Below are 26,584 nucleotides of genomic sequence, written 5' to 3' on the forward strand. Positions count from 1 at the left end.
TCTTTGTAACCTATTAAAATTTATGCCGAGTGCATCTCAGGATCTGATAGGAGTATATTTTTACAACATTATTCTATTATGTTATGACCTTACCTTTTATAAATTTTCACAAAAAAAATACTTACGTAAAAGATGAAATCTCCAAAGATAAAACCGAAAACATACTTTTTTATTAGAAATATGCAAAAATAATATGATATCTTAGCAAATAAACCGTCATCGAAAGAATGTTGTATATTTATGACGACATGCTATAAAAGTTGTTACTTTCTAGTTCTACGGCTTCTAAACACGAACGTATTTATTACTAACATAATTGCTTTAAAACTTACCAGTTTATTAATTGATATAACAAATAACTGTTATAAAGAACCGCAATTGTGTACTTCATTTTCATAATTTATAATTTGTTTACGTATTTGTAACAGAAAATGTTGCAGTTTCGTTAAAAATAATGCATTAGTATTCACCCCATTAGGAACTATTAGTAAATAACTAAAGTTATTTTATTGTGAGTTCATATCTGCCAGTCTAAAATTAATGCATTTTAAAGTACGTTTCATAACTTTGTTATCACGTTGCTCGATACGCACTCTAAAATTACAATACATACTTACGTATGGGCCTTACAACTTGTACTCCGTATTTCATCTTACAATAACATGTAACCAAATACTTCTCAGAAGATACTCCGACAACACAATGAAACCGGTAAATAAATAAATAAATGCAAAAAGTCGCTTCGAAAATAACCCCCTTAGAGCAGCTGCGACGAATAAAGGACCAAGGCAAACTACTCGTGTATTTTAGGTCGAGTTTTGTGAAGCAAATTGTGATTTCATTTACTCTACTATATAAAATGCGAATGATACGAAAATAGATCATTTGTTTTATACGTGTTTACGACTTTAAGAAGGTGATTTATCGCCAGTAGCAGTCATTTTAATGCTCGATAAGTTACACGGTGCATTCTGGGAACGTTAAATGTTCATTAACCGTAAATTAATCCTTAAAAAACTTGTTTAAGTATCGCTATAAATTGTGAGAGGAAAGCTTCTCCAGGTTATTTAATAATGTGTTTAAATATAATTCGCCGCAATTACCCACTTCAATTGCTACTTAATTCATGTCAAACATTCATTGTTCATAAATAAGACGTTAATTGGCAACTGCCTATATGTATATTCAACCTCAACAGAGAATTCGGAGCTTCACAGCTGTACAATAAATAAGAACGGATCCCGAACTTAACTTTGATTGAAGCTATGTATGCGTAATGAAGAAGTATTTGAAGATATGTTTAGGTGTGGTTGGTACGCGGAGTTTAGACGATAAATCTATTTCAGACAGCAAACTTTTTTGACTCTACATTTGTTTATTAAGGCTACATTTTCTATATTAAATACTCCTTACACATGTTCTTCAACGAAATGTACGCGGTACATACTCATGGGCGTAGCCACGGTGGGGCAGGGTGGGGCACTTGCTCCACCCTGGCTCTGACCTGGAAGGTACCTACCCAAATCTAAAAAACTTATCTAGGTACTGACAACAAAACTAATATCCGTTAAAAATTTCTCACTCGAAAGTTGTTGTCAGTCGACACAAAAAAATGCGATCTAAACAAAAAGCTTGCGCTTCTATGTTACATGATTAAAACCACTTTTGGTGCCAGAAAAAGTAGTGTAGTACTGTTACCCCATTCAAACCCTTTTTTTGTTTTAGCCAAATTCGCACTAAATTTCCCATCCAATTTCACTTTTATTTTAGGTTAAGTTACTGACCATAAAAGCACAAAATGCTGACAGATCCAGGTGGAGCTACGCTCGCAATCTTACATAAAAGTTTTTATGAAAGATATCTCTCCGATATCGCGGAAACTATTTTTTTAAATGCAAAAAATATTGGGAATTTTTGTAGATAGTAAAATTTAACAAGGTATAAACCTTGTAAACTTTATCGTTTATATTCGGATGCAAGAATAAAATAAAAGAAAATGAAAGGAAAATATTTAAAAAAATGTATTAAATTTTTTTGTATATATGTACTTCAAAAAAATCAAAAATTTTGCATGCATTGGAAATTTCTTCTTCGTTTTCATTACATCCGTAAAAAAACTTTTGGCCTGCCACGTCACCCACCGAGCGGCGGCATTTCTACATTATACGTAGAACAACTCAAAAAATATGTGCACTAAAAAAAAAATCAAACAAAAGTTGTAGAGAATAAAGTGATCTAAAAACTATGTACCTACATACTTATTTTAACGAAAAACTGGTTCATTAAATAGGCCATAAACCGTAAATAGTAAGTTTTACAAAAAAGTTTACAGAGTATAAAAGATGCGAAATTTTACTTTCTACTAAAAAGTCGAAGTAACTTTTGCCCTAAAGTAGATAGTTTTCGAGATATCGGTCAAAAACTATAAGATTGCGAGCAAAGCTCCACCTGGATTTGTCAGCATTTTGTGTTTTTATGGTCAATAAGTGACCATTAACCTAAAACAAACATGAAATTGGATCGGAAGTGCAAGGTATTTACTGAGTTATGTCTACCATTTGAAATGGTTTATTTTTCCATTTAACTACATAGACATGTACTAAACATGTCTACCTATATTTTATGGTAAAAAGGAATCTTAACATAATCGTATTAGAAAGATAAACTACATAATATAGGGATGAAATTTGCAACTTATACGGCTGTATCTTTTGTTTGTGTTGTTTTATTCATTATTATTTCAGATTGATACCGCCATGCGTTCTTGAAAAAAAAGGTATTTTTAGACAGACGGACAACAAAGTCTGCCTGTCTGTTTGTCTGTCAACACCCTTTTTCTCAAGAACGCGTGGATGTATCAAGCTGAAATTTATATCGAATACTCAAGTTTACGGTCTCTTAAAGCTGTGAAAAAATCAAACTTATAAGCCTACGCAATCAAAAGATACAGCCGTTTTATGCTGCAAATTATCGGAAATTTCGACATTCGCAAGGGAATCAAAACCTACATTGTACTTCCCGTGAACACAGAGTCTTGAAATTTGGTTAAAAGCAATGTCTTATAGCACAGATAAAGGAAAAATTGCTAAAACATACATTTTAGAGTTACAACATAATAAAAAGTAGGTTTATTCGGAGCCCTTGTTGCGCGAGTCCGACTCGCACTTGGCCGGGTTTTTTTTTGCCCCACCCTGTGCCCATGGCTGGCTACGCCCATGTACATACTTGTAGTTATTCACAATCTTTCTTTCACTCCACAGTCCACATCATTAAGCTCCTCTCGAGTATTACGGATGCACCTGCTTATTTATGGTCATGTGTCCACAATCTATGACGCCTTAATGCATACTTATCTGTTTCTATTAATCTAATTTGTTTTAGCCAGCATTATTTTAATGAAGTGATTGTAATCTTAATAAATAGCTGATGATCGAACAGGTGACCGCCATAGTCCGCTCGTATCAAAATTACACCTTACGTTTTAACGAAGGTATCGATGAATAATATTAATTCGTAGTTGATATTATAATGCTCGGTAGTTTGTCTCTTTAATTGATTATACCACGGTCCACGGCTAAAGGAATGTATTAATTTTCTTTTATTTCAATTTAATTATATGCAAATTGGGAATAGGTACGCAGACAACATTTTATAATGCACATTGTATGTCTGTTAAAACGTATACGTACCTACATTCGGTACATTAGAGCCTTTATCGGATCAAACAAGAGAACTCGCGTGTAGCCAATTAGCTGCGTCCTTTCAACAACTTACGACAATCCGAACCGACCACTCTCGTCTCTCAGTCTTATCTAAACAGAGGTGTTCAATCGTGCTTGTAATTGAAAAACTTTAGAATGTTCTTTATCTTTTATTGCTGTAATAGCGCTGCATTCGAATTCCGTTTACGTAACACTAAATGCAGATCTAAACATTTTTGAGCAAACTATATTTTCCAAGTAGAAATTCGGCAAATTAAATGAGCTGCAGTACTCCAAGTTATTGCCGCCTCCCCGCCCTCGCACGATTTCTATGCGAAATAACGGTAATGCGGCACACTAGCGCCACGCGGCCTAAGCTTGAACTAACATCACTCATTGTATGAGTATTTGTGTTATGGCGTTGTTCTAAATTGTAATTGCATTAGCGTTTCTAATTTAACAGTTTTATCTTGTTTATTAAAACGTTGTTTATTTAAAAGAGTTAGCAAGTCTTTTGTTTTTGTTTGCTCATATAACAACCAACCATGCCATTTTACTCGTTTGTTTAAAATATTTAAAAACATGTAATAACTTTTAGGAATTTTTATTTATAAATTGACTATAATGACTCTACAATTGATTAAAAAATAGGACCGAATAAGAATAAGTCTTGTAGGTTTAATATATTTGTTAACTTTATAAATGTTACACACAGACCCACATAAAATTATGTTCAAAATATAGCATCAAAAACTTGTGTATAGTTATCAAATCGTGATAGCGGTTGAATGAAAATGTCGTAAAATCGGAAGTGATTATGACCACAAAATATATTGTATTTACCGCAAATGCGGTGAAAGCGCATACACTAAAATATTTAGAGCATTTATTGTATACGAAATTGAAAACAGACTGTAAAAATTAAACGACATGATAATATTGTGAAACAATAATTACATAAATGTTTTAAAAATAATCCCTAAAATATGCTTTTCTTTTGATATAGAATTTTAACTAATCAAAAATTAAGGATTCAGCTTAAGATAAGTTAGGTTAGTAGTAGTCGGTTTTTTACTAACAAAACCTCAACTATTTTTAATATACATATACATATATCTGAACTATGTCTCTACGTCATTTTTTTTCATCCTTATCTTTACATCACACCTGATCTCCATATTTTTTTCAAAGTATTACACAATATTCCACGTGTATGTTTTGCGCTAATATATTCATTGAATGATACAAATTAATCCGTAATATAAACGTCTAAGACAAATTAATTGAAATATAATCCGAATAAACATTTTATGGCCGCCTAAATCGCGCTAAACGACATCCTAAACCTTGTGCTTTGTAATAAAGATAAAAAAGTTGACAAACCGGTTATGTGATTCAAAATAATAATTTGGAAAAATGTATTTAATTCTATAAAATAACTTCGTTCATTATTTATTCAAATTTAAAAGTCCCTTGACAAAATTTCCTGTGTTTAATTTATTAACCTACGTGTAACGAGAGGCTCATAAAGTCGTTTTAAATTATTTGTTAGATGAAAAATATATTCAACGTTTTGATGTACGAGATAGTTCCATCCCACGCAGCATCATTTACGTAAATTAGCACAGATAAATACCTAAATTTAAATCGGCTTCATTATATAGCCTCTAGCAATGGTCGTGACATACTAATAATCATAAAATTACTATTTTTATTTATACGTAGTTTCCCTTATGTACTGAAAATAAATTGTTATCTTATTACATAGTATATAAATTATTCAATCGGATTCATCAATTATAACTTGTTTAGAAATTACGTATAATACCCTTATTATATACAACAGCTGTTATTTATCATACTACCTTATTTATCTTATCATAATATATTATGTAGTTTAATCCTGCGACCATGCTTAGGTACATGATATTAGCGAAATGTGTATCGAATTTTAGCCAAATCGGTGCCGTTATTTTTATTCGCTGAAGCAATATTTACGATTACTGAAGCAAACGAACTTTTCGACACATTATATTTATATTAGTTTGTTTTCACTATTATAATTTAGAGTCATGTACATTTTATAGATAAACAGATTGTTTTCAAAGTAAATAAAAACATTTAGAGCAATAGAATGCCGTTGTTTAATGTGCTTCCATATCAAACGGAGGTGGGCGACCACATCCGTTGCCGACCCTTAAATAGCTGACGAAACATATTTAAACACAAAGAAAACATTAACAAATTACAATACTTAGAAATAGTTCTATTAGAAGGCCTCATTGTACTATTTACATTGTTTGCCTGTCAATACCTGTTGTACAGCTGGCTTTTGTTTTTGATTAGTTCATAGAAGGGTTTATGTTGTTCTAGTTAGACCGACTTGGAATTATAAATGTAAGTATTACGCACTATTTAAACTTTATATTTTTAATCTACCTATTAATTTTAAATAATTTACAATATTGGATAATTTTCTCAACAAAAAATTATGCATAAAATTGGACTCGCATGAAAAGATTTCAAGATTGTATATTCAGTACTAATTTGGCTGTTGCCTATTGAAAATGATTGTAGCTATTAGCTATAGAGTCGATTTTTCAATAGTTTTCTATTATATTTAAATTTTGCAGACACAATAAACTCATAACAAAATCGCATTGTTAACTTCACATTTAATTATACGAAAGCGTAATTTATTTTTAATTGTTGTACGATAGCTACCGAGTTCCGACGCAGACGTACGCCGGCTCAATTAGCATGTATTAATGCTAACGGATAGTGGATACCAGATAAGCACTAGATTGCTCTATTGAATAGATAAAGTTATAGTGAGCCCTTAAAGCCGGAAAACCTCTGTCAGACGGTGAAGTGCGTTTTATTGAATGTTAAACAGTTTTCTGCTTGAATTGCCATTTGCTAGATATCGCACTGAACGCGATAACTGGAAGCTTTTAGAATTTGTCAGCTTTTATGTAACGCCGTGTAGCGTGTTAAATATTAATGATCCTAAGCACTGATTGCAGCTAAGTGAATCTCTTAATTGCTCTAAACTCGTATTTTATATCGACTCCATTAACGTTTATTAAATCCATCATAACAATTTAATGCAAATAACAAGTCGCTAAGTTATAAATTATTCTATACAATATATACTAGTACATTTACATACAAAATCTTTATACACAAAAGTCTATCTTATAAATGTACTAAGTCTCATATTCTTGTCAAATATCAAGAGGTACTCTGAATACTAAACTATGAATAAACGGATCAACATGAACATTCGTAACCCGATTACAAAAGGCTTTCGGGATTATAATTTTTCCGTCAGTATTTCTTAGAGATAATTTTATTAAACCCAAATCTTCGCCTACGATTTTCTTAGGTACATACTTACATCAATTTCAAGCAAAGAAAAGTTTTTACTATAGGGATCATACAAATGTATAATATTTAATAGTACAATATAAGTCATATTTGCTTTTTTATGTTTTTTAATTGTTTATTTTGTTGTCTCCAGGATACTACCAACCAGCGGGGCCCCTGATTAAAGAAAGCAGTGCTGAAGCAGAACGAGCGCTCACGAGGTACCACCCAGCACCACACTACCACACGCCGCACCCACCTGTAAGTATCACCATCACTACATAGTATAAAATAAAGTCGCTTTCTCTATCCCTATGTATGCCTAAATCTTTAAATCTACGCAACCGATTTTGATGCGGTTTTTTAAATAGATAGAGTGATTCATTCAGGTTTTAGACAAAGCGGGCGAAGCCGCGGGCGGAAAGCTAGTTACTGATGTTTTATATTTTGTCCTTTGGTTAGTGGACAAAGTGTACTGAAATCCTGTCTTAATAGATAACTTATTTTTATTCAATTGTAGTTGAACTTCAAACTTAAAACTTATTAATGCCTCGACATCTTGTTGGTAAATAAATACTATATCATGTATAATAATCAATAATCATAATCTAAAAAAACACATTCACAAGACTAACAATAACACTTTAAAAATGTGTGTATCGTATTATTTTTATTTTGTTTTTCTAATGCCATAAATTATAGGAAAACAATAGGCAATCATAGTTTATTATTATGGAATGATCGTTCCTTCCGCAACATCTTTTTAAAAACTGAACGTTCTTTATTCAAGCGTTTCATAGGTTTCTAGATAACCTAATAGCTACAAATTTATTATATTGACAATTCCCAATGACAGGAGAGGACAGGAGTAACTCAATTTACGTCATTTGCTGGCCTGTAATGTTTGAGACGCACGGAATGATTTCCTTCGTCCCTTCATGACTGTTTTCTTAATACTCCGATTTAGTCGGATCACGTCCAATGCACGTATTGACACAATTTATTTCGTCCGCCTCTTCCTTTTTTAGCGAGAGTTTATTTGATTTATTTCAATTGTCAACAGGTACTGCAACAGTATGGGCCGTACTATCCCACAGATCTCTGCTACGGGCGGTATTACAGGCCCCCGGGGCCCTACCACATGGCCGCCCCACAACCTGATGCACCGGTAGGTTTCTGTTTATATTCAAAACTCTACTCGTAGTTTATTTTTATGAGACTGACTTGTCAACCTTTGTACTTTGTCAGTTTTCAGATGTTTCGTTTCTTAAGGTTTTTTAGATATAAATATAACAAACTGAATTTTGTTTTATGAATATAGTTTGTCTCATAATATGTACGAAGAGCTATATTCTTATACTAGCTTCCGCCCGCGACTCCGTCCGCGCGGATGTCGGTCTTCGCGTGGATGGTTTATTTCTCCATTTTGAGTAATTCTGACAATAACATCTTATAAATATCTATTGGACTCAAATACGGCTAGGCCTATAATAATACCCAACGTGTGTTCGCTGTTCTACAGAACAACGTCTATGGATAAAACTGAAAAATTAAGATTATTTTTTTTCTTCGTATTTTTTCAGGATAAAAAGTATCTTATTTTACGCCCAGGATAATAAGGTATAATTATACCAAGTTTCATCGAAATCGAACCGTTAGTTTTCACGTGATGTCTTCACATACAGACAGACAGACAGACAGACAGACAGACAGACAGACAGACAAAAATTTTTTTTAATCACATATTTGGGTTTGGTATCGATCCAGTAACACCCCCTGCTATTTATTTTTTCAATATTTTCAATGTACAGAATTGACCCTTCTACAGATTTATTATATGTATAGATTTTTAGGTCCCCAAATTTTTGACACAGTATTAAATAATATATTGTATAATACATATAAATGCCTTTGTAAAATGTTCGCATATAAGCATCAAACACTTGTTTATACATCCTACGAGGCATTTATATTAAATAAAATATGTAAAACTATTATAAATGTATTTCAGTTATAAAACATTCATAGTATGGCTTTAAAGACCCATTGTATTTGAATAATACAATTATCTACAATTCAATTCAATTCTAATGCGATTTACTTCCGATATAAGTTAGTACTATAAGTACAGTCTAGTATACTCTATACTTTAAAATCTAATGGCATCAATTGAAGACCTATATGTTAAAACGAACTTCAGTTTGTAGAATTCCTACTAATAAATCAAATTTATAATGTAATTTTTATTGACAGTTTTTGCTAAGATATTGCTATAGCGACATCTATATTGTATGTTCTAGATTGTAAGATATACGTTATAACTTATAAGTTACATGGTGGCAATTCTATTTGTATTTCTATTTACGAATACTGATAAATTTATATTCAAGTTCATATAGAAATACAATAGAAGATAGCTATCACAAGAATTAAAAATTTATTTTAAAATATTACCATAACATAATACATATTATTAATCCTTATTTATACGGAACCCTTAGATTCGCGAGTCCGACTTGCACTTAACCGATTTTTCAAACGCAATGAACATTATATAAATTGACTTTTGCCAAACTAAAACGCATTTGTTACAGATTGATAAAATTAATTATTATATTATTTTATATGATGTGTGATCATTTTTAAGAAACCTTATAAATGTGTATAAATTTTCGTTACCATCAACTTCTTAATTAACTATGATACAACTAACGCCTACACAATTCGCAAAGGTGTGGGCAGTGAAGCATTCTTAATCAAAACTTCTATTTCGCCCAAAGGGCAAATCTATTGTTATAATTTCGATACAGTTTCAACTAAGAAATTATTATAGTCTTGTTGTTTCATTGATATAATAATAGTTGATAGTAAGCCATTAAGCACAGCTTTGCGAATATTCTGGTGTTTTTTTTAGAATTAGCAATTATTTCAGATGGTCGGCGTCGGCAACGAGCCGTACCCGCCGCCACAGTACTACGGGACCCCACCGTGCTACCAACATTCACCACAAAGAATACCATATGTCGGTAAGTAACAACAGTACCGCTTGATATAATTAATTCAAAATTTATGCTAATTTTCATAATGAATACTAAACAGCTAACAGTTACACGTGTAACGCAAAATATATGTAAGATCTTTAACACGTGGTGTAATAATATATTACCCTCCTAAAATTTCCCAGAATGTCGAGATCTTGTTATTTCAGTATTCGCTCTATGAAAATTACCTTTATTATCTATTTCTCAGTCAGTAACTTAACAAGAAACAAACTACCGTATACCGTGTCTATTTTAATTTGTATTCTGCTAGAACGGTTTAAACAAGAAAATCATAAACATAATAAAAAATGTATTTTCGTCCAACAACTTGGTAGAGTAACTTAGTAGTAGATAGCACCTAATAACTTATTTTAAATAAAACGCGTCATTTATCTTACTCCTACTTCTCTTCACAGAGTATCGAGGATGCCCGTGCCCATTAAACGCGTGTCCAAAAAACGTCCTTATTGGGCCCGCTACTGGTAAGGCCCCGACCGGTGGCGGCCCCTTGGACGTTCCCTCCGCACTCGAGCCGCCCGGGGGCGCCTTCCGACCGAAGGTGCGGGCGTGCACGCTGGACTCCGCTGCAGATACGCACGGCAGCGGGAAGGTGTGTACGCACCTTTATAACTAGCGACTGTGATGGTTTATCACCTATTTAAAGCTTTTTAACGTTTTAATACAATGTTCAAATATCTCACAAATAAGGTAAAAGATAATAGAGAGGTAGAGGCTAAAATATTTCATGCATATAATTTAACATAATATGAATAATTTATCTGATTGTGCAAATGGCTAATAAAAAATTCAAATCATTGCTGATAATTAACTTATTTATTACTTTTACAATACTAACTATGTAGATAGTTAATAATAGTCTAATGCTCAACATATGTAAATAGAACATTCCACACGAAATGTGTTTTCATTGCACAGATATAATCATTCAATCATTTAAACTCATAATTTTAAAGCATAATATGTAAAACTAAAGAGTTGGTTCTACTCTACATTTTACTAAAACCTATGAAGTGATAAAATAAATCTAAATGTAAACCCTTAATGCACATATTTATAAATCAATTATTTTCGTTTCAGGATCCACCATTAGAGCTGGAACCACCTGAACCACCCACAGCAGCCGATGCGCCCCACCCGTGTCCCTTACCGGCCATGGGTGGGGCTTCTCCTAAAAGGGAGTTATTCGATGTCCGCGACAGTTTACGATTAACTGCTGATCTCCCTGGATCTGCTGAAGCCGTCGGCCCCCCCTCACCAGCGAGGGGCTCAGCCGGTGCCTGTGCACCACAACCTCCACCCATTGCACCAAGGCGAGCTAGACTAGGAAAAGCCATGGCTCGGCGATCTCTGGCTGGTGACGACACAGCCCTACTATTAACACAACAACCTCCACAAACTCATGAAGCCGACGATGACGTGCTAGCCATATCACCACCTATCTGCGCTCCTATTGATTTATCATCCTCAGACGAAAGGTCCACTCCTCTAGTTGACGTAAAGAAAGAAAATGAAGGTCCTACGTACGCCTCGTCTAGAAAAATAGACGCACAAGCACTTAAGGAACATAATAATTGCATGACAGCATTGACGGAAGGCGCCATAGTTACAGATGCTGCAAAACCAATTAAAAGGAGACATTCGAGGCCCAAACTAGAAATTGAAATGAAAGACGTGCAACTTGAAGACGTTTGTAAAACAAATGGAATAGGCGAACACGTTAAGTTACAAAAGCGCAGAAAGGTTTCGGGAGATCTCACTGATGTGCCACGAATTGAAGTAAAAGAAACCAAAAAAAGAAAAAAGCAAAATAAGAAATCCCCCCAAATAATTTCAGAGAAAAAAGCTACCAAGCGAAAATCTGATTCACTTAACAGTGAACCAAAAGCTAAGAAAATGCTATTAGAAACGTCATTAAATAAAGATACCCGAGTGCAAAATATTATCGCAATAAATGATATATCACAAGACGATTTATCTTTGAAACCAAAAACAAAAAGTGCAGAAGTATTAGATAACCTAATAAAGAAAAATAGTGTTGAACGAACAGATGTCAAAGGATACGCAGCGGATGGTGAACTAAATCCTGCAGCTTTATTTTTGGTAACAAATGAAAACACTGCACAAAATTGTACAAAAAAGACGCTTAACATCAATAACAACGTCGTTGATAGCAATACTTCAATAAATGGGGTAACACCTGAAACTATTGCAGCTGTAAGTCAACTCATAGAGAAAAAATTAGCCAACAAAAACGCATGTAAAGTAGAAAAAGTAAACTCAAAAATAACACATAATATAAAATCAGTATTAAATAGTAGTACCCCTAACGAAACCGTACTTAGTTTTAAGGAAGAAAAGAAAAGTGGAGTGCTCGCAAGCATTGAAAAGTGTACTGAGAAAAGTGATATCGATAGTGAAAAATATAATATAAATCCAATTAGTATAATTAAAAACAATTGTGAACTCCCAAAAGTTAAGAGTGAAAGTGTAACAATAAATAATATTAAATCAGAGAACTGTCCTAAAACCTTAAAAGCATTAAAATCACAAAAAGCTAAAATTGGTACAATATCTGATTGCGAAGTGACAAAAAATATTTGCGACAGCAGCTGTGAATCTCAAAACATAAAAACGGAAAGCAATGATGATAAAACCGGTGACAAGTTATCAAACGAGAACCAGATTTCAGATTTTAATAAATTGGACAAGATTGTAACGAACGGGCTCCAACCGAGCAAATTACCAATCGATACCGTAAACGGTGATCTCAAACGAAAAACGGTAGAGAAAGTAGTAAAACTGTTGGTATCAAAGCGCCAAGCCAAGATCGACGAGATAGTGGCTGAGAAAGATGTAGATAAGATCGATGACAATCTGCAGCTGGAGAAGACGAAACGGTGCAAGTTAACGGAGAAGACGAATGAATTGAAAGGGAAGAATGTAGAGAAAGTTGCCAAGTTACTAGTGTCAAAAAAGACTGTGATTAAAACTGATGAAGCCGCGTTGGTGATAGAGGACGCTTGTTCGTCGCCGGTGCCGGGGTTGAAGCGGCGGGCGAGGCGGAGGCGGAGCGGTGCGCGGCGCTTGCGGCGTGTGGCCGCGCCGCTCGCACCGCCCGACCTGAAGCCCAGACCGCCGCCACGGTGGAGCAATGGATGGAACTGGGACGGAGATTACTACCTTTCTAAAGTCTACCTCAATGTGAGTATTTTATTTACTTTAAAGTACCTATATAATAACTTAACTAACTTCCTAAGAATTAAAAAAGTGGTCGTCAATTTGGTACATATATAGGAGTTGGTTTAAGATATTTCACATTTGTTTTATTGATAAATAAAATGCCTTCTTGTGCGTGTACTAGTGTACACACGTAAGAAGTGAAACTTCTTTATGACCTTATTTTTCAAAAAATAATTTACTATATGCAACTTTACAGAAATACGTCGAATCAAAGATGGCTAACGGAAAAATGTCACGCGTAACGAAAAATTTTACACTAAATTTTTTTCCAACCCCGATAAAGAAGTTTCACTTCAAAAAATATTAATTAATTATCTTCATGCGCAAGAAAATCAAAGTGTCCTATCAGAGTGAGATAGCAAAAATTATAACGTAAATATTTTATGATAGGTATAAATTTGATCGTCGGAAAACCCGGCTATAACATGTGAGTAATGTTAATTGTACAGAACGACTCGCGTCTGGACCGCACGGCGCGCTGCTGGTCGCGCATGACGCACGCGAGCGGCGACCGCGTGGCGCGCGGCGACTGCGTGCTGCTGCGGGCCTCGCAGGCGCGCGCACAGCCCTTCGTCGCGCGGGTCGCTAGCTTGTGGGAGAACCCGGATGATGGTAAATATACTCATTGTCATGTTAATAAATTCATGTATCTATACTTATACTTATTACTTATTACTTATATATTATAAAGCTGAAGAGTTTGTTTGATTGTTTGTTTGTTTGTTTGTTTGAACGCGCTAATCTCGGGAACTACTGGTCCGATTTAAAAAATTCTTTCGGTGTTAGAAAGCTCATTTATCAAGGAAGGTTATAGGCTATATATAATCACGCTACGACCAACAGGAGCGAAGCCACGGGGGTGAAACCGCGGGTAGTAGCTAGTAATGTATAATATTGATGTGCGTTTTGCAATTCTATGGTTTAGTTAATTTTGTAAAATATTAATGAAATTTATGCGTATGTCTTTCTTGCGTATGCTTTTCATAGGTTTTACTTGTTCATATTTTAATACAAGCAATGATGCGCTACCAAAAAGCAATATATATAAATCTAGTTTATATGTCCTGTGTGATCATTAAGTTACACACATGACATACACGTTACATACGTTTTATTCTGACAAGTAGTGAATTCAGATTTAGTAAAACTGTTTTATATCGTTAACATTTGAATTGTGAAACATTTCCTGAAATATTTATTTATAACATTGAGATAATATTACTACGTATGGAGGAGACACCACGAACAAAATCTGTGCGCCATTTTTTTGCTCTAACTAAGTTTTAAAAATTATTATCTAGTTAGGTAGGTACTTACCGATGAAAGTTATTCCTTTGCACTTTTCCGTATTATTTGTATTATTTGTGCAATATCGTAACACATACGAAGGCATATTTGATGCGTTTCACTTTAAAACAAATAAAAAATGAGCGTTCAGTTACGCCATATGGCGTATGTTGAGCAGAACATAAGTGATGTAGGCGGTGTCGTCTCCATATGTATATCTCAATGATTTATAATTGTTATTTATTCCCAGGCGAGATGATGGTATCGCTAGTGTGGTACTACCGGCCGGAGCACACGGAGCGCGGGCGGCAGGCGAGCGACGCGCCGGACGAGGTGTTCGCGTCGCGGCACAAGGACGCCAACTCCGTCGCCTGCATCGAGGACAAGTGCTACGTGCTCACGTTCAACGAGTACTGCCGGTTAGTGTGCACTTACCTTTATTGTGTTTTTTTTAAGTGAAAACTTCTTAAGCGGCGTTGGGTATATAAACTCGCGTCAGGACACGTGACCTGATCGAAAAAGCGTAAGACGGATGGATATCAAACATGCTCAACGTTAATAATCAAGTTTTCACTTCTGCCGGCACTCCCGAAGTGCAACCCGTCTTTTTTTTCTAGTACTTTTTTTAAGACAGAGCAACTGTCACTTTCTTTGTAAATGTAATTTTAAAAAGTAGTACTTTCTTTGTAGTTCAATTTACCTACCTATACTTTGAATTTTGATGCATTTTGTAATAGGAATATTTTAATGAAAATGATGAAATTTATGATTTTTCAGTCTTAGAGGTTTCTATCAAGTATAATTTATATATTACTCTTCTACATATAAAACCGTTTTTACATATAAAACGATTCAATATCAATTGTCTATCTCTTTACAGATATAGAAAACGGCTAAAAGCAATAGAAGAGGGGATAACAATCGCGCCATCCATAGTGCCACCGCTACCAGCGAGCGAGGTGACGCCGGCCGTGGCGCCCAACGACACCAAGCTGCCTCCCTCCGTTTCACCAGACCTAGTACTTTTCTGCAGGAAAATCTACGACTTTCGCTCCAAAAAAATACACGTACCGAATAAATGAAATGATCTAACCATGGACGTATAAAAAAAGACGGACACCGTATTACGAACAAACAACGTGAAGCCACCATAGTAAGCTAGCGATCGTGTAAAGACAATAAACACGCACACACTCTCACCATAGTAAGCTAGTCAGCCGCCATTACGTCGTGAACTACCGACTGATTAACTGCGTCACTGTTTCACAAAAAATATTTAAAATGCCGTCTTGCGTGGTTAAATGGTGTCGCAACAGTACAATTTTAAATAACAAAACACAAGGGATTACATTCCACAGGGAAGCAAGTTATTTCTTTTATGTTTTAATGACAAAATTATTACGGCAAAATTTATAGAAAAAAATACAGCCGCCATTGTCATCAGGACAGCTGTTGCCATGGCAACATGGCACACACACATGGATGTTTCGCCGCCATTACTAGGCTTCACTCAATGTTTAGGCGATATACCGTCCGTCTTTTTTTATACGTCCATGGATCTAACTTAACCTTTTGGATTCTCATTTAAACACAAAACCAAAGCTAACCGACAACTTCAGTGTTTGGTCGAAGTTCCTCGACGCCGGACCGTTTTGTATGGAACTTGTAGTGTCATTGTCAGTACAAACTTTACTGATTAGTAGCGTGTGTTATCTGTGACCGTTTCTATTTTCGAACAATCGTGTGGTTACGTTCCGTTGCTTTTAATGTCGTAGAACGTTTCTTGTAATTAAATTGATTTGCTAATTTGTTTTATTGTTCGATAATAATAATGATAAAAGATGCCTTTTTATAAAAAAATAAGTAGATGTAAGTAAACCGTGAGCATAATTATTGTGTATAGATTCTTTGGCTTATAAATGACTGTGCCCAATTTCTTACTTCCGTAGATATGAGTATGTGATAGACATTATCGTGGTTTGTGTGGACTCTTCTTTATAATAATTTAGTACTACAGTGAAGCATTTAATATATATTTTAGTTTATATCTTCTTTAATCAGACTTTTCCTTTAATAAGTTTCTTTCAGATAAAATTATATGTGTTATAGTTAGGACTATACATTTTACGTGTACTTACTACGTGTATTCAATGAAAAGTAGAGAGAATGTTTTTGGAATCAATTTTGGATGTTCGCACAAAATATACCTAAATCGTAATGTATGTATTTTAAATATATATTCAAATAGATGGCAAATTTTACCTTTATACGCGAAATCCTTTAGTGATGGACCCTACAATACCTCAGCTTTATTCCATTATGATCAGTTAGATAAATTTGCTTCAATTAAAATCTGTATGTCAAACGTAGCGCTTAGATTTAAGGAATAAAATTAAAAACCAGTAAGTTAAACATCACAATTTTAAACGACTCTTAGTTAAAATGAATGTTTTTTTAATACATTGTATTAATTATTATTTCTTATGTAGTTGTATGTACCGAATCGCTATTTATATAAACGGTATGCAATCCATATTATTTATTCATGTTGTTTTTAAGTATCTCAGCGGGAATTGATTTTAATATGTTTTTATTCCTCTGCGTCTTACAAAAATTGAGCTTTTGGGGAAATTTACTTCAAAATATTTATTCATAAAGACTGATTTTGCAAGAGTCATTTTAATGAGACGATCAATTTTATCAGTTACCTTTTGTATCACAATCATTTTATACCAATTTATTTACACATCATAATGACATTCAGTGAATATAATATACCTAATTTATTGTAAAAAAAATAAACAAATGGGATCATTGTAACATATTTTAAATATAATATTAGACGATAGATGTATACAAAAACACGTGTGTGTTGAGTGAAAAGGGATATATTGTACCGTGTACGAATATTATAGTAAAATCTCTCTTATCATTAGAAGACTAAACCGAATGCACCAACGCAACTCAAACATAAAACAAGATGGGACTTGCTGTTTGAGGCTACGTTTAGGAAACAAACTAATATAAGGGCCTGTCTACACCGATTGAATGTTAAGTGTTTCAAAATTAAGAGAATATAAAAATTATATTCCAAAATCCTTGGGGCCTGAATGAATTATAACATATTTTTGGTTACAAATTATATAACAAGGGTGCTACGCCTTTTCACAATATTCAATTGATATAGGCAGGTCTATATTCAAAGTAAAAAGGATATACCAATGAAACGTTAGAATTTACAAATTTTAAGATCTTATGTTGCGTTGTATTATGTGTATTAGGTTCGTGATTTTTAAGAATGTAGTTCGAAATAAAGATTTATATTTAACGTTAACTATATATTTCCCACGTGAAATAATAAAGGGCATTTATGTTTGCAAATTGTGTAGATATCTTACTTTCTTTACTTCGACGTGTCTTCGGGTTTTGTTGTTAGCTATGTTTTGGTTTACTGTATTATTTCGTTGTATATATTTGTATTATTTTAGAAGTATGTACTGACATTATTTAACTATCCAGTGAGATTTTTTAATTTTGAACTAACGTGCCCATAACGTGAAATTGAATTGTGTAAGTGTATCTTATAAGGAAAATTGTAATGTGCTCCTATGAGCAAAAAAATAATCTGGTGTATCTTTTATGATGGGCATTTATACATTAAAAGAAACGATTGCATAAAACGAATCTCACTGGTGTCTATTCCAAAGCTTAAGTTTCTATATTATTTCTTATTCTTTGCTTGATGCCAAAAATTTAGCTGCAAACTCTATTATTCTATAACAGTGTAATACAAATCTCCTTTTAATTTAGGCTATCGATGATCAATGGAATATGTAAATGAATTCAAGATTGGTTATAAGACCTAAAAGAATCACTCTCGTGGCTCATCTCGACATCGCATCGCATTGGACATTCTCTTTGCAATTTTAAATTGGGTAATCTAGAATTTGTATGCATATTCCCTCGATTTAATTACTCATTATTAGTTAATTATAGATTTAATGAGTAAATTCCATAATAATAATATAAGTGAGCTCTCCCTTGCTTGTAGGTGGATTGTTTTAAATGTTACCTGGTATTCAGCAGTTGCAACCCTCTATAGTCAATGATAATTTTTAGAATTAGGTGTACTAATAAGGAAGAATACCTTGTTTTTATTATTTATTTGTTTCAATGGAAATTATATAGGTATATTTTTATTATTGTAACCTACATAGTTACGTTGGCTGTAATTTAATATTGATGTAAAATTAATATATGTATTTTTATTTCAAACCTGTGTTTTTTTGCTCTACCTACCTTTACATACTTTAATAGATGAGCTTTTGTTTATGCATATTACTCGACGAAACCTAATCTATCTCAGTAAAAGGAGTGACTCAAATGAATTAGCTTTTACAAGATATGTATTTTCAAACATTGCATATAAAACCTAGTCGAGTAGAGTATTACCGCCATAATTTATTTATAGCTGCGCTATATTTTTTATAGCTACCTACATGGTTCTGTCTTCTGATAACATTTGTACCTAATCCAAACAAGCCATACGTTTAATGTCATAATGATCATTATCGACTTTAAAATTCGATATTCATAAACTCATAACACTCTTATTACTAAAATAATAATATGTATTTTCGCTCATACTCAGAAAGAAACCTTTACCATAGAATGTGTGTCAAAAGTCATTTTAACTTAAAGCATTTGACGATATTAACAAAAGTACCTAATAATAAAATACGGAAATAAAATACCTACTAACAAGTTGTTAAAACTTACATAAGTACCTAGTGGATTTTTTTTGGGTGGGAATGGCCCTGAAGTCACATATGTTATTTCGTTAAGTTTTCTACAAACAAAAGCTAAGCCAATTGAGTTTCCTTTCAGTCTGGTACCTATAATCTTAGCCTTTGTAAATTCCTCTGTCATGAATTTACAAAGTAAAAAATGACTAGGTTTTGTTCATATGTAATGTTTGAAATTATCTGGACAAAAGCTATTCAATTTGAGTCACTTTTTTACTGAGATAGAGTCCGACACGTGACTCAAATAGCTTTGGAAATTCGCTGTCCGGCGTCCACTCTGTGGCGCCATAAGCGAACGGCCATAAGTATTATGTCTGTCTTTTAAGCATTCATAAAATAAATATGTACATATTTTAAAGACTCAAATTAAAATAAATATGTTTTTGGCCCATTTTTTTTGGTAAATTACCTGCTTAATTATAAAATTACAAGAGGCAGATCTAAAGATATTATGTTCAAGCCATATAGACGTTTTTGTGAATTCTTTCTTGATCCTACGACTGACTGAAATTTAAACTACCCAGAATATTCCATTGTATTGCAACCGCCAGCGGCTTCGTTTAATGGTAGAGGCGTGAAGAAGAGACAGACAGACTGACAGAGTTACTTCTGCATATATAATATTAGTGCTGCTAATATTGCCATACATAAGTAGTACATACCTAAAATGGTAATATGGGTTTTATATAGAGATTAAGGTTTTGTCTAAAAAGAAATGAAAGACGTAACTAAATACATATAGATTTATTAAAATTAAACATGGAATCTTTAAGCTAATTATAATAATAATAACCAATTTTAATAAAATTACATGCACATAGTGGTTATATATAATAATGAATACAAATTATAAAAATTATACACAAAAATTATGGACCTATATATATACAAAAATAAGCTAACTTGAGGTATACACCGACAAGAGTAATTAAAAAAAAGATTCCGAGTTTCATACAATGTTTTGTGGTGGAAATGGACTGAATTTTATACATCATTAATTTTGGACCTTTAAATTGAACATAATACATAGAACAGTCACACTGTCAAGAAATATAGCCTATTAAAGAATGATTATTGTCAGAAATATTATTTTAACAATAATATAGTCAGTACAGTCAAACACAATGAAATTTGTATAAAATTAGAGAAAATGACTAAATATTTACATCAGCATGTAAGAGTACATTCATTTCTGTTATATAATACTATATTTTCATACTGTATATTACCAATTACAATATAATTCAATAATGTGACACTAAATGTATGGCATAAAAATGAAAGTTTTATACTTTAATTATAATTAAACTTTTTGATTAAGTATACATATGGCAATACCAAGAACTGAGCTAATACTAATTCTAGTCAAGCTTTATCTCGCCACATTTTACAATTATTTAATTGTAAGCCAGTAAAATATTAAAAACACTTACAACCACTGACAATCAAATTATAACACAGAATATCTATTAGTAAGACACATTTAGGGTTCTAGATAATATATAGGCTATTTGAAATTCCTGAAATATTTTTTTACAATTAATTTTTGCCGTTTGCAATTTTCTAATAAAAAATACAAAAAATGCCAATATTTCCCAAATATCTTGATAATAACTGGAAAATATTTAAACAATTGTGTACTATTAAACCAATAGCATTATTTGCTAACACATTAATGTATATCAAGGTCTTATGATTAAATTCAGTATATTTTAATATTTAAGTAGTATCATAATTATAAACTTGTAAAAAATGCTCAATTTAATCTAAGACACATTGCTATTCAAATCAAGGCAACATGATGTGATGTACAGAATGCAAATGAAATGTGATGTAAGAATTCACAATTTTTTCTGAGCAATTTATCTAATTAGCAGTTCCATTTATTTACAATGAAATGCAATCAAGCTGTTTATTATCAGTTCTTTACAAACATTTAATTACATATTTTAGACACTGATAATCATTTTACTATCTGAATAACTCATAACATTTACATATTAGTCCCTGTTCCATGCTATTGCTCATAATCTTTCATATATCCACAACAACAAGGAATATTAGGGCCATTTAACATTATAATTTATAACTACAGTAGAACTCCAATTATCCGAACTCCGACTATCCGAATCGCCGATTATCCGAATCACAAAAATTTTTCCAAAAAAATTCAAAGTGCGCTATTATTCTTCCCCCCGCGAAGCCAGTGTTTGCGCGTCAAGTCTTGACTTGACTTGTTGTGCTTACACTGACTTGAGATGTTTAAAAAACAATGATTTTTCTTTCTAAACTTGTACATAAGTAGGTACATTTTATTTATATATTTAAAACATGTGAAAATTTCATGTTTCTTTCATTTAATTCAATAAAAATATAGTGCATTAACAAAACGTAGCTTTTATTCTCTCCAATTTCAAATTAAAAAAAAAAATCCGATTATCCGAATATTTGATTATCCGAATAGGTTCCGGTCCCCATTAATTCGGATAATTGGAGTTCTACTGTATGACAATATATCATGTCTATAAATGTAAACATCTAAAACCACAACTATTATTTCAATACACCACAGCAACTATCTCCACTTGAATGCAGTAGCTAACTAATGTAACACAAATATTACATGGAACAACAAGAGCCATACTAAATACAGTTCATATGACTCAATATATAATTCTGCGTGTTTCCACCCATAACAATAAAGTGCCTCAGAAATTACAACAACTGTTTGTCTTTTTTGCAGTCTTATAGAATGCTTTACTGTGCATTGAGAGACTATTTGATTTTTCAACTAAATCATCCAATTTCTCACCCCTTTCTAACACAGCTTTGATTGTGTCATGGAGAATAATTTTTGTTTCATCTAAATCATTTTGTATCTTGGTTAGAGCGTCTGCTTCTTTTGGATTCTGGAACTTAGCTAAATATTGCGGCAGCACTGGAAAATCAATTGTCGTTTCATCTCCTGTTGGCCAATTTGCAGCTGGTACTTTTGCCGAAAACTCATCCAGAATTTTCGTAATTAATGTATGAGCCACTCTATTTGGATACTCATGATCTGATATCAAGACTCCTGCGAGATTGTCTGCTCTCACATACACTTGAAGCATGTATTCACCTTCTTTGACAGATTGCCTTGAAGCAGGTTGAGTTCTTTCAACGATAGTCTTACTGACAAATGTCATAAACTCTTGTACTGAAGAGCGTTGAAAAAAACTAAAACTCTGTAAATCATAAGCAGCCTTCAAAATAGTAGCGCTGTTTACTCCTTTGTACAGAACACCAAGCCCATATACCTTCACCATTGTCGTAAATAGTAAGTACCTGAAAACAATTCATCATTTAATTTAGTCACGAATTAATTAAACTCAAATAATGATTGGTACATCGCAGCATCTTTGTTAGTGAAAGTAACTTACGTGTATGTATTGACTATTGAATTATCCAATAAATTATATAAATGTGGCGTCAAGTCTTTTACAGGTAAACCTAAGATACTATATTCGAGAATTCAATCGTGATAAAACAAGAAATTGATGAGTATCAATCATTAAAAACCCATCAATGGTCAAAATCAAAAAGTCAATCTGTGAGGACTTAAGAAACTTGGCAATTTGGCATTTGGCAACTTCGAAGACTGAAGTTTGACATTTTAACAGAGATTGCCAACTTTATTATGAATACATTGCTAGTTTATAAAATAAAAATTATCAATTTTAATCTGCGATTTTACCACAGGATTTTAGAGTTTACTATCCCCGTTTTCCAATTACAGAGCATAATGCGACTCAGTGCCGCACAATGCCGAATTATGCTGATGCTTAATTGGAACGTGAAACGCACCAGCAGGTTGTTCTAAGTTCAGTGTTGAAAAAAAAAATTCATAGAGTTAGGGCGTATTCAGAAAGAAAGCTTGAAACTTATAAGCGCTTATAAACGCTTATCGGCGCTTGTCATGTTCATTGTCTTGCTTGTCATATTTATATGAACATGACAAGCGCCGATAAGCGCTTATAAGTTTCAAGCTTTCTTTCTGAATACGCCCTTAGCAATAACCTCATAAATGTGTAAATAAAGTGGTATACATAATAATTGGTTGAAAAATATTTACGGTTATTTTAAGTAATTTGGATTTTGATTATTTCATTAACATTTTTTTCAATGTTTGTACCTTCATCCATACTTATATTTATTTTTTTTAACACAATTTGAATTAACTTTGATTATTTCGAAAAAACTACAATGAAACGAAAGCTTTAAATTTTTTTCCAACAATTAATAATTACTAACGATAAATCGATTGCACGCATCAATTCATTTTTCTAGTGCTCGATTGTGCGAAGCATTGCTGTAGTTGGAACATTCAACGTTAAGCATTATGCCGCTTAATGCGCTCTAGTGCTGTAATTGGAAAACGGGGTATATAATTTTCTACAATATTTTAATGTAAGTTAAATAAGTTATTTTTATTTTATTAATAATAGATGTGTATAATAAAAAACTAGGTAAGTACATAAACATGAACATATATTAAAATTCAACAATAATCTTTGCACTAATATATTAAATTTTTAAAAATATTTGTGATCTTGGCACTACCATGACATACTCCGTCTTTGTAAAGTACTCCAAATTGACCTTCTGTTAATGCCCTCAGTTTATGATCCAATAGTATTGTCAGACCATCATTATTCTTCACGACTCTGCATGGTACTAATGACTTTGTATGTTGAAATCTAAAAAAACATTTTAGTACACCATTTTTCGTTAATTCTGTAGGTTCTTCACAGATCCAATGGGGCATATTAGTAAAACAAAGATCATTCCATAATGCAGGATGTTTTGTTCCAGGTACCTGAAAATACAAGCTCAAATAAAAAACAGAATGATTTAACACAAGCACCTACTACTATAAGACTAGTTTCACCTATTGCTGATAAAATAGCGGTCTCGAACATCAAATTTTAATCAAGACAATTAAATTTTCATATTTTTTATAATTTTAACTGAGAAGTGACAGATAAACTAAACAGAATATACAGAAGTTGTTAAACTGGCTATTAAGAACATACTATATCTGTAAAATTTTAGTTTGTACTCACTACATAAATATTATTTGTCGCTACATCTTTTTTAAATACAAAATATGCATCTTTCCAACTGCAGAGGCAGCATCTTTGTCCCACCGTCCACTTGTGTATACCACTATGCTCCCCTACAATCTGTCCTGTATCTATATCTATGAAATTTCCTTTTTTCTCAGGTATAAACTAGAAAAATATAAAAAAGTTTATTATAATAATAACCTAAGATAAGAATCCTATTAAATAAATAATGGTCATCAAAAGCCAAAAAAATTGTCTTGTAAACAACTATGTACAGCAAATCAATTTCTTAATTATCAAACATATTATTTACCTCATCAATAAAGTTTTTAAACCTTTTTTTTCCAATGAAACATATTCCAGTACTATCTCTTTTACTAGCCACATTTATAAGCCCTTCTTGCCTCGCTATCTCTCTTACTTCACTTTTCATATAGTTAGCTAGAGGAAACATACATTTTCTTAATGAAAATTGCTTAACTTGAGATAAGAAAAATGTTTGATCCTTATGTTTATCAGCTGGTTGTAACAATTTAACATCTGAAATTAAAAATAGTTTATAAAATACAGCACACAAAGAAGCACACTATGTTTAGAAAGATATTCCGTAGGTACATACTTTCATTGTCCTTATAATGTTCTAAGAATGGTCCAAATGACGTGTTTGCATAATGGCCTGTTGCAATAGCATCAACCGACAAGTTGTTCCTGCAATGTTCAAAAAAGCTATCAAACTTAATATATCTGTTGCAGAGAATGTCCGGATTAGGAGTCAGTCCTGATTCATATTCCTTAAGCAAAACCGTAAAAACCTCATTCCAATACTGTTTTATGAAGTGAACTCTGTGCAATGGTATCTGAAGCTTACGGCAAACAAACGAGGCATCTTCGAAATCTTTTTCGTCTGAACAAAAACCGCCTTCATAGTTACCATCCCAATTCCTCATAAAAACACCTTCTACTTGATAATCTGTAAATGAATCACATAATATGTATCATAAATAACTTCCAGAAGTTAAAAATAATATCACTAAAATATGATAGCTTATAACCTATGTCTTACTTGCTTTTTTAAGAAGGAATGCTGTAACTGCACTGTCCACGCCACCAGACATACCTACAGCAACTTTTTTGAACATGTTTTATGATATACCTGTATCTTCTACTACATATTAATACATATAAATTGATTTAAATCGTACACTAACTCCGAATTCCGAGCTCAAGTCATTGATAAATGCAAGATACATGATAATATTTTTGAAATTGATTCAATTTGATTTGACATTTACATTTTCACTAATTATCACAGATAAATAAGTGAATTCTACATTTCGGGAATTGCCTGTTGCCATAACACATGCCATACATGAAATACCCAACACAAAATATTAAGGATCAGGTATTAATTATCAAAATGTGTATTGTTCGTTCCAATATCTGTGGTTCCAATAGACTTGTATTCACGTTTAAAATGAATGAAATGACAGTCAGGCGTCAGCGTCAGTCGTCAGACGTCTGACGTCAACACAACTGACAACAGTCAACAGTCAACACCTCAGACTCGGAGCAATTAACAAGCCTGGAGAAGTAACAATTAATTGAACAATAACGCACTAGTTTGGCCTTTTTAGCTTATGGCAAAATGTCATGCGAAAAAAGAGGACAGATATATGTCAGTTCGACAGTTTGAAATGACATGTAGCCATTACAATTTGTTTTGATCACCAGTCTGGTGATCATCGCTTGGTTATTTTACTTATCTTTTTTGAAGTGAAAAACGAGTGTTTTAGTTTAATTTGTTATTTTATGAAAAGACAATTGACTAAAGATAACATTGCTTGTGTTGCTTACGGCTGTAAAAGCCGTAGTAATGTGAAATCGGACGAAGATAGAAATTTGTCATTTCACAGGTTAGTGTTTTGATCAATTTTTTTGTTAATTGTATTATAAATAAGTTAATTTACCTTATTTTCTTAATCATCTATGTTTTATCTAACCGTAATCATTGAAAT

General features: G+C 32.8%; 3 protein-coding genes across 6 annotated transcripts in view; 1 reads left to right on the forward strand and 2 right to left on the reverse strand.

Annotated features, from left to right (window-relative positions):
• Hers (Histone gene-specific Epigenetic Repressor in late S phase) overlaps positions 1 to 18,934 on the forward strand; it is a 172,476-nt gene extending 153,542 nt beyond the window's left edge. For 2 of the 3 annotated variants that reach the window (XM_089697318.1, XM_089697320.1), the window contains 8 exons: positions 7,225 to 7,331; positions 8,134 to 8,238; positions 10,003 to 10,096; positions 10,528 to 10,721; positions 11,210 to 13,333; positions 13,822 to 13,984; positions 14,910 to 15,078; positions 15,540 to 18,934. In XM_089697318.1, the coding sequence (XP_089553444.1) occupies positions 7,225 to 7,331; positions 8,134 to 8,238; positions 10,003 to 10,096; positions 10,528 to 10,721; positions 11,210 to 13,333; positions 13,822 to 13,984; positions 14,910 to 15,078; positions 15,540 to 15,741 (3,158 nt within the window). In that variant the 3' untranslated portion in view covers positions 15,742 to 18,934. The remainder of the gene's footprint in view (positions 1 to 7,224; positions 7,332 to 8,133; positions 8,239 to 10,002; positions 10,097 to 10,527; positions 10,722 to 11,209; positions 13,334 to 13,821; positions 13,985 to 14,909; positions 15,079 to 15,539) is intronic. The other variant, XM_089697319.1, reaches the window with a different exon arrangement.
• A 1,259-nt stretch (positions 18,935 to 20,193) lies between these two features.
• Ykt6 (YKT6 v-SNARE homolog) lies at positions 20,194 to 23,079 on the reverse strand. Its single transcript, XM_089697315.1, has 3 exons — positions 22,884 to 23,079; positions 21,975 to 22,788; positions 20,194 to 21,553 (listed from the first exon to the last, which is right to left on the reverse strand). Exon 2 carries the CDS (start codon positions 22,767 to 22,769, stop codon positions 22,173 to 22,175), a length of 597 nt encoding a protein of 198 aa, XP_089553441.1. The 5' UTR covers positions 22,770 to 22,788; positions 22,884 to 23,079; the 3' UTR covers positions 20,194 to 21,553; positions 21,975 to 22,172.
• Positions 23,080 to 23,974: 895 nt separating this feature from the next.
• LOC149487085 (mitochondrial tRNA-specific 2-thiouridylase 1) lies at positions 23,975 to 25,906 on the reverse strand. 2 transcript variants are annotated; one of them, XM_089697317.1, is made up of 5 exons: positions 25,637 to 25,906; positions 25,189 to 25,539; positions 24,883 to 25,109; positions 24,567 to 24,734; positions 23,975 to 24,319 (listed from the first exon to the last, which is right to left on the reverse strand). In XM_089697317.1, the coding sequence occupies exons 2-5, from the start codon at positions 25,514 to 25,516 to the stop codon at positions 24,020 to 24,022; spliced, it is 1,023 nt and encodes a 340-aa protein (XP_089553443.1). In that variant the 5' UTR covers positions 25,517 to 25,539; positions 25,637 to 25,906; the 3' UTR covers positions 23,975 to 24,019. The 2 variants fall into 2 exon arrangements, with proteins under 2 accessions (XP_089553443.1, XP_089553442.1); XM_089697316.1 differs by having other exon boundaries at positions 25,633 to 25,905.
• Between the last annotated feature and the right edge of the window lie 678 nt (positions 25,907 to 26,584).

The sequence above is a fragment of the Colias philodice genome, chromosome 7 (assembly GCF_061535455.1).
Source record: "Colias philodice isolate Cphi_HAF_F1 chromosome 7, ilColPhil1 Martin Lab GWU primary, whole genome shotgun sequence".
In the NCBI taxonomy this organism is placed as follows: Eukaryota; Metazoa; Arthropoda; class Insecta; order Lepidoptera; family Pieridae; genus Colias; species Colias philodice.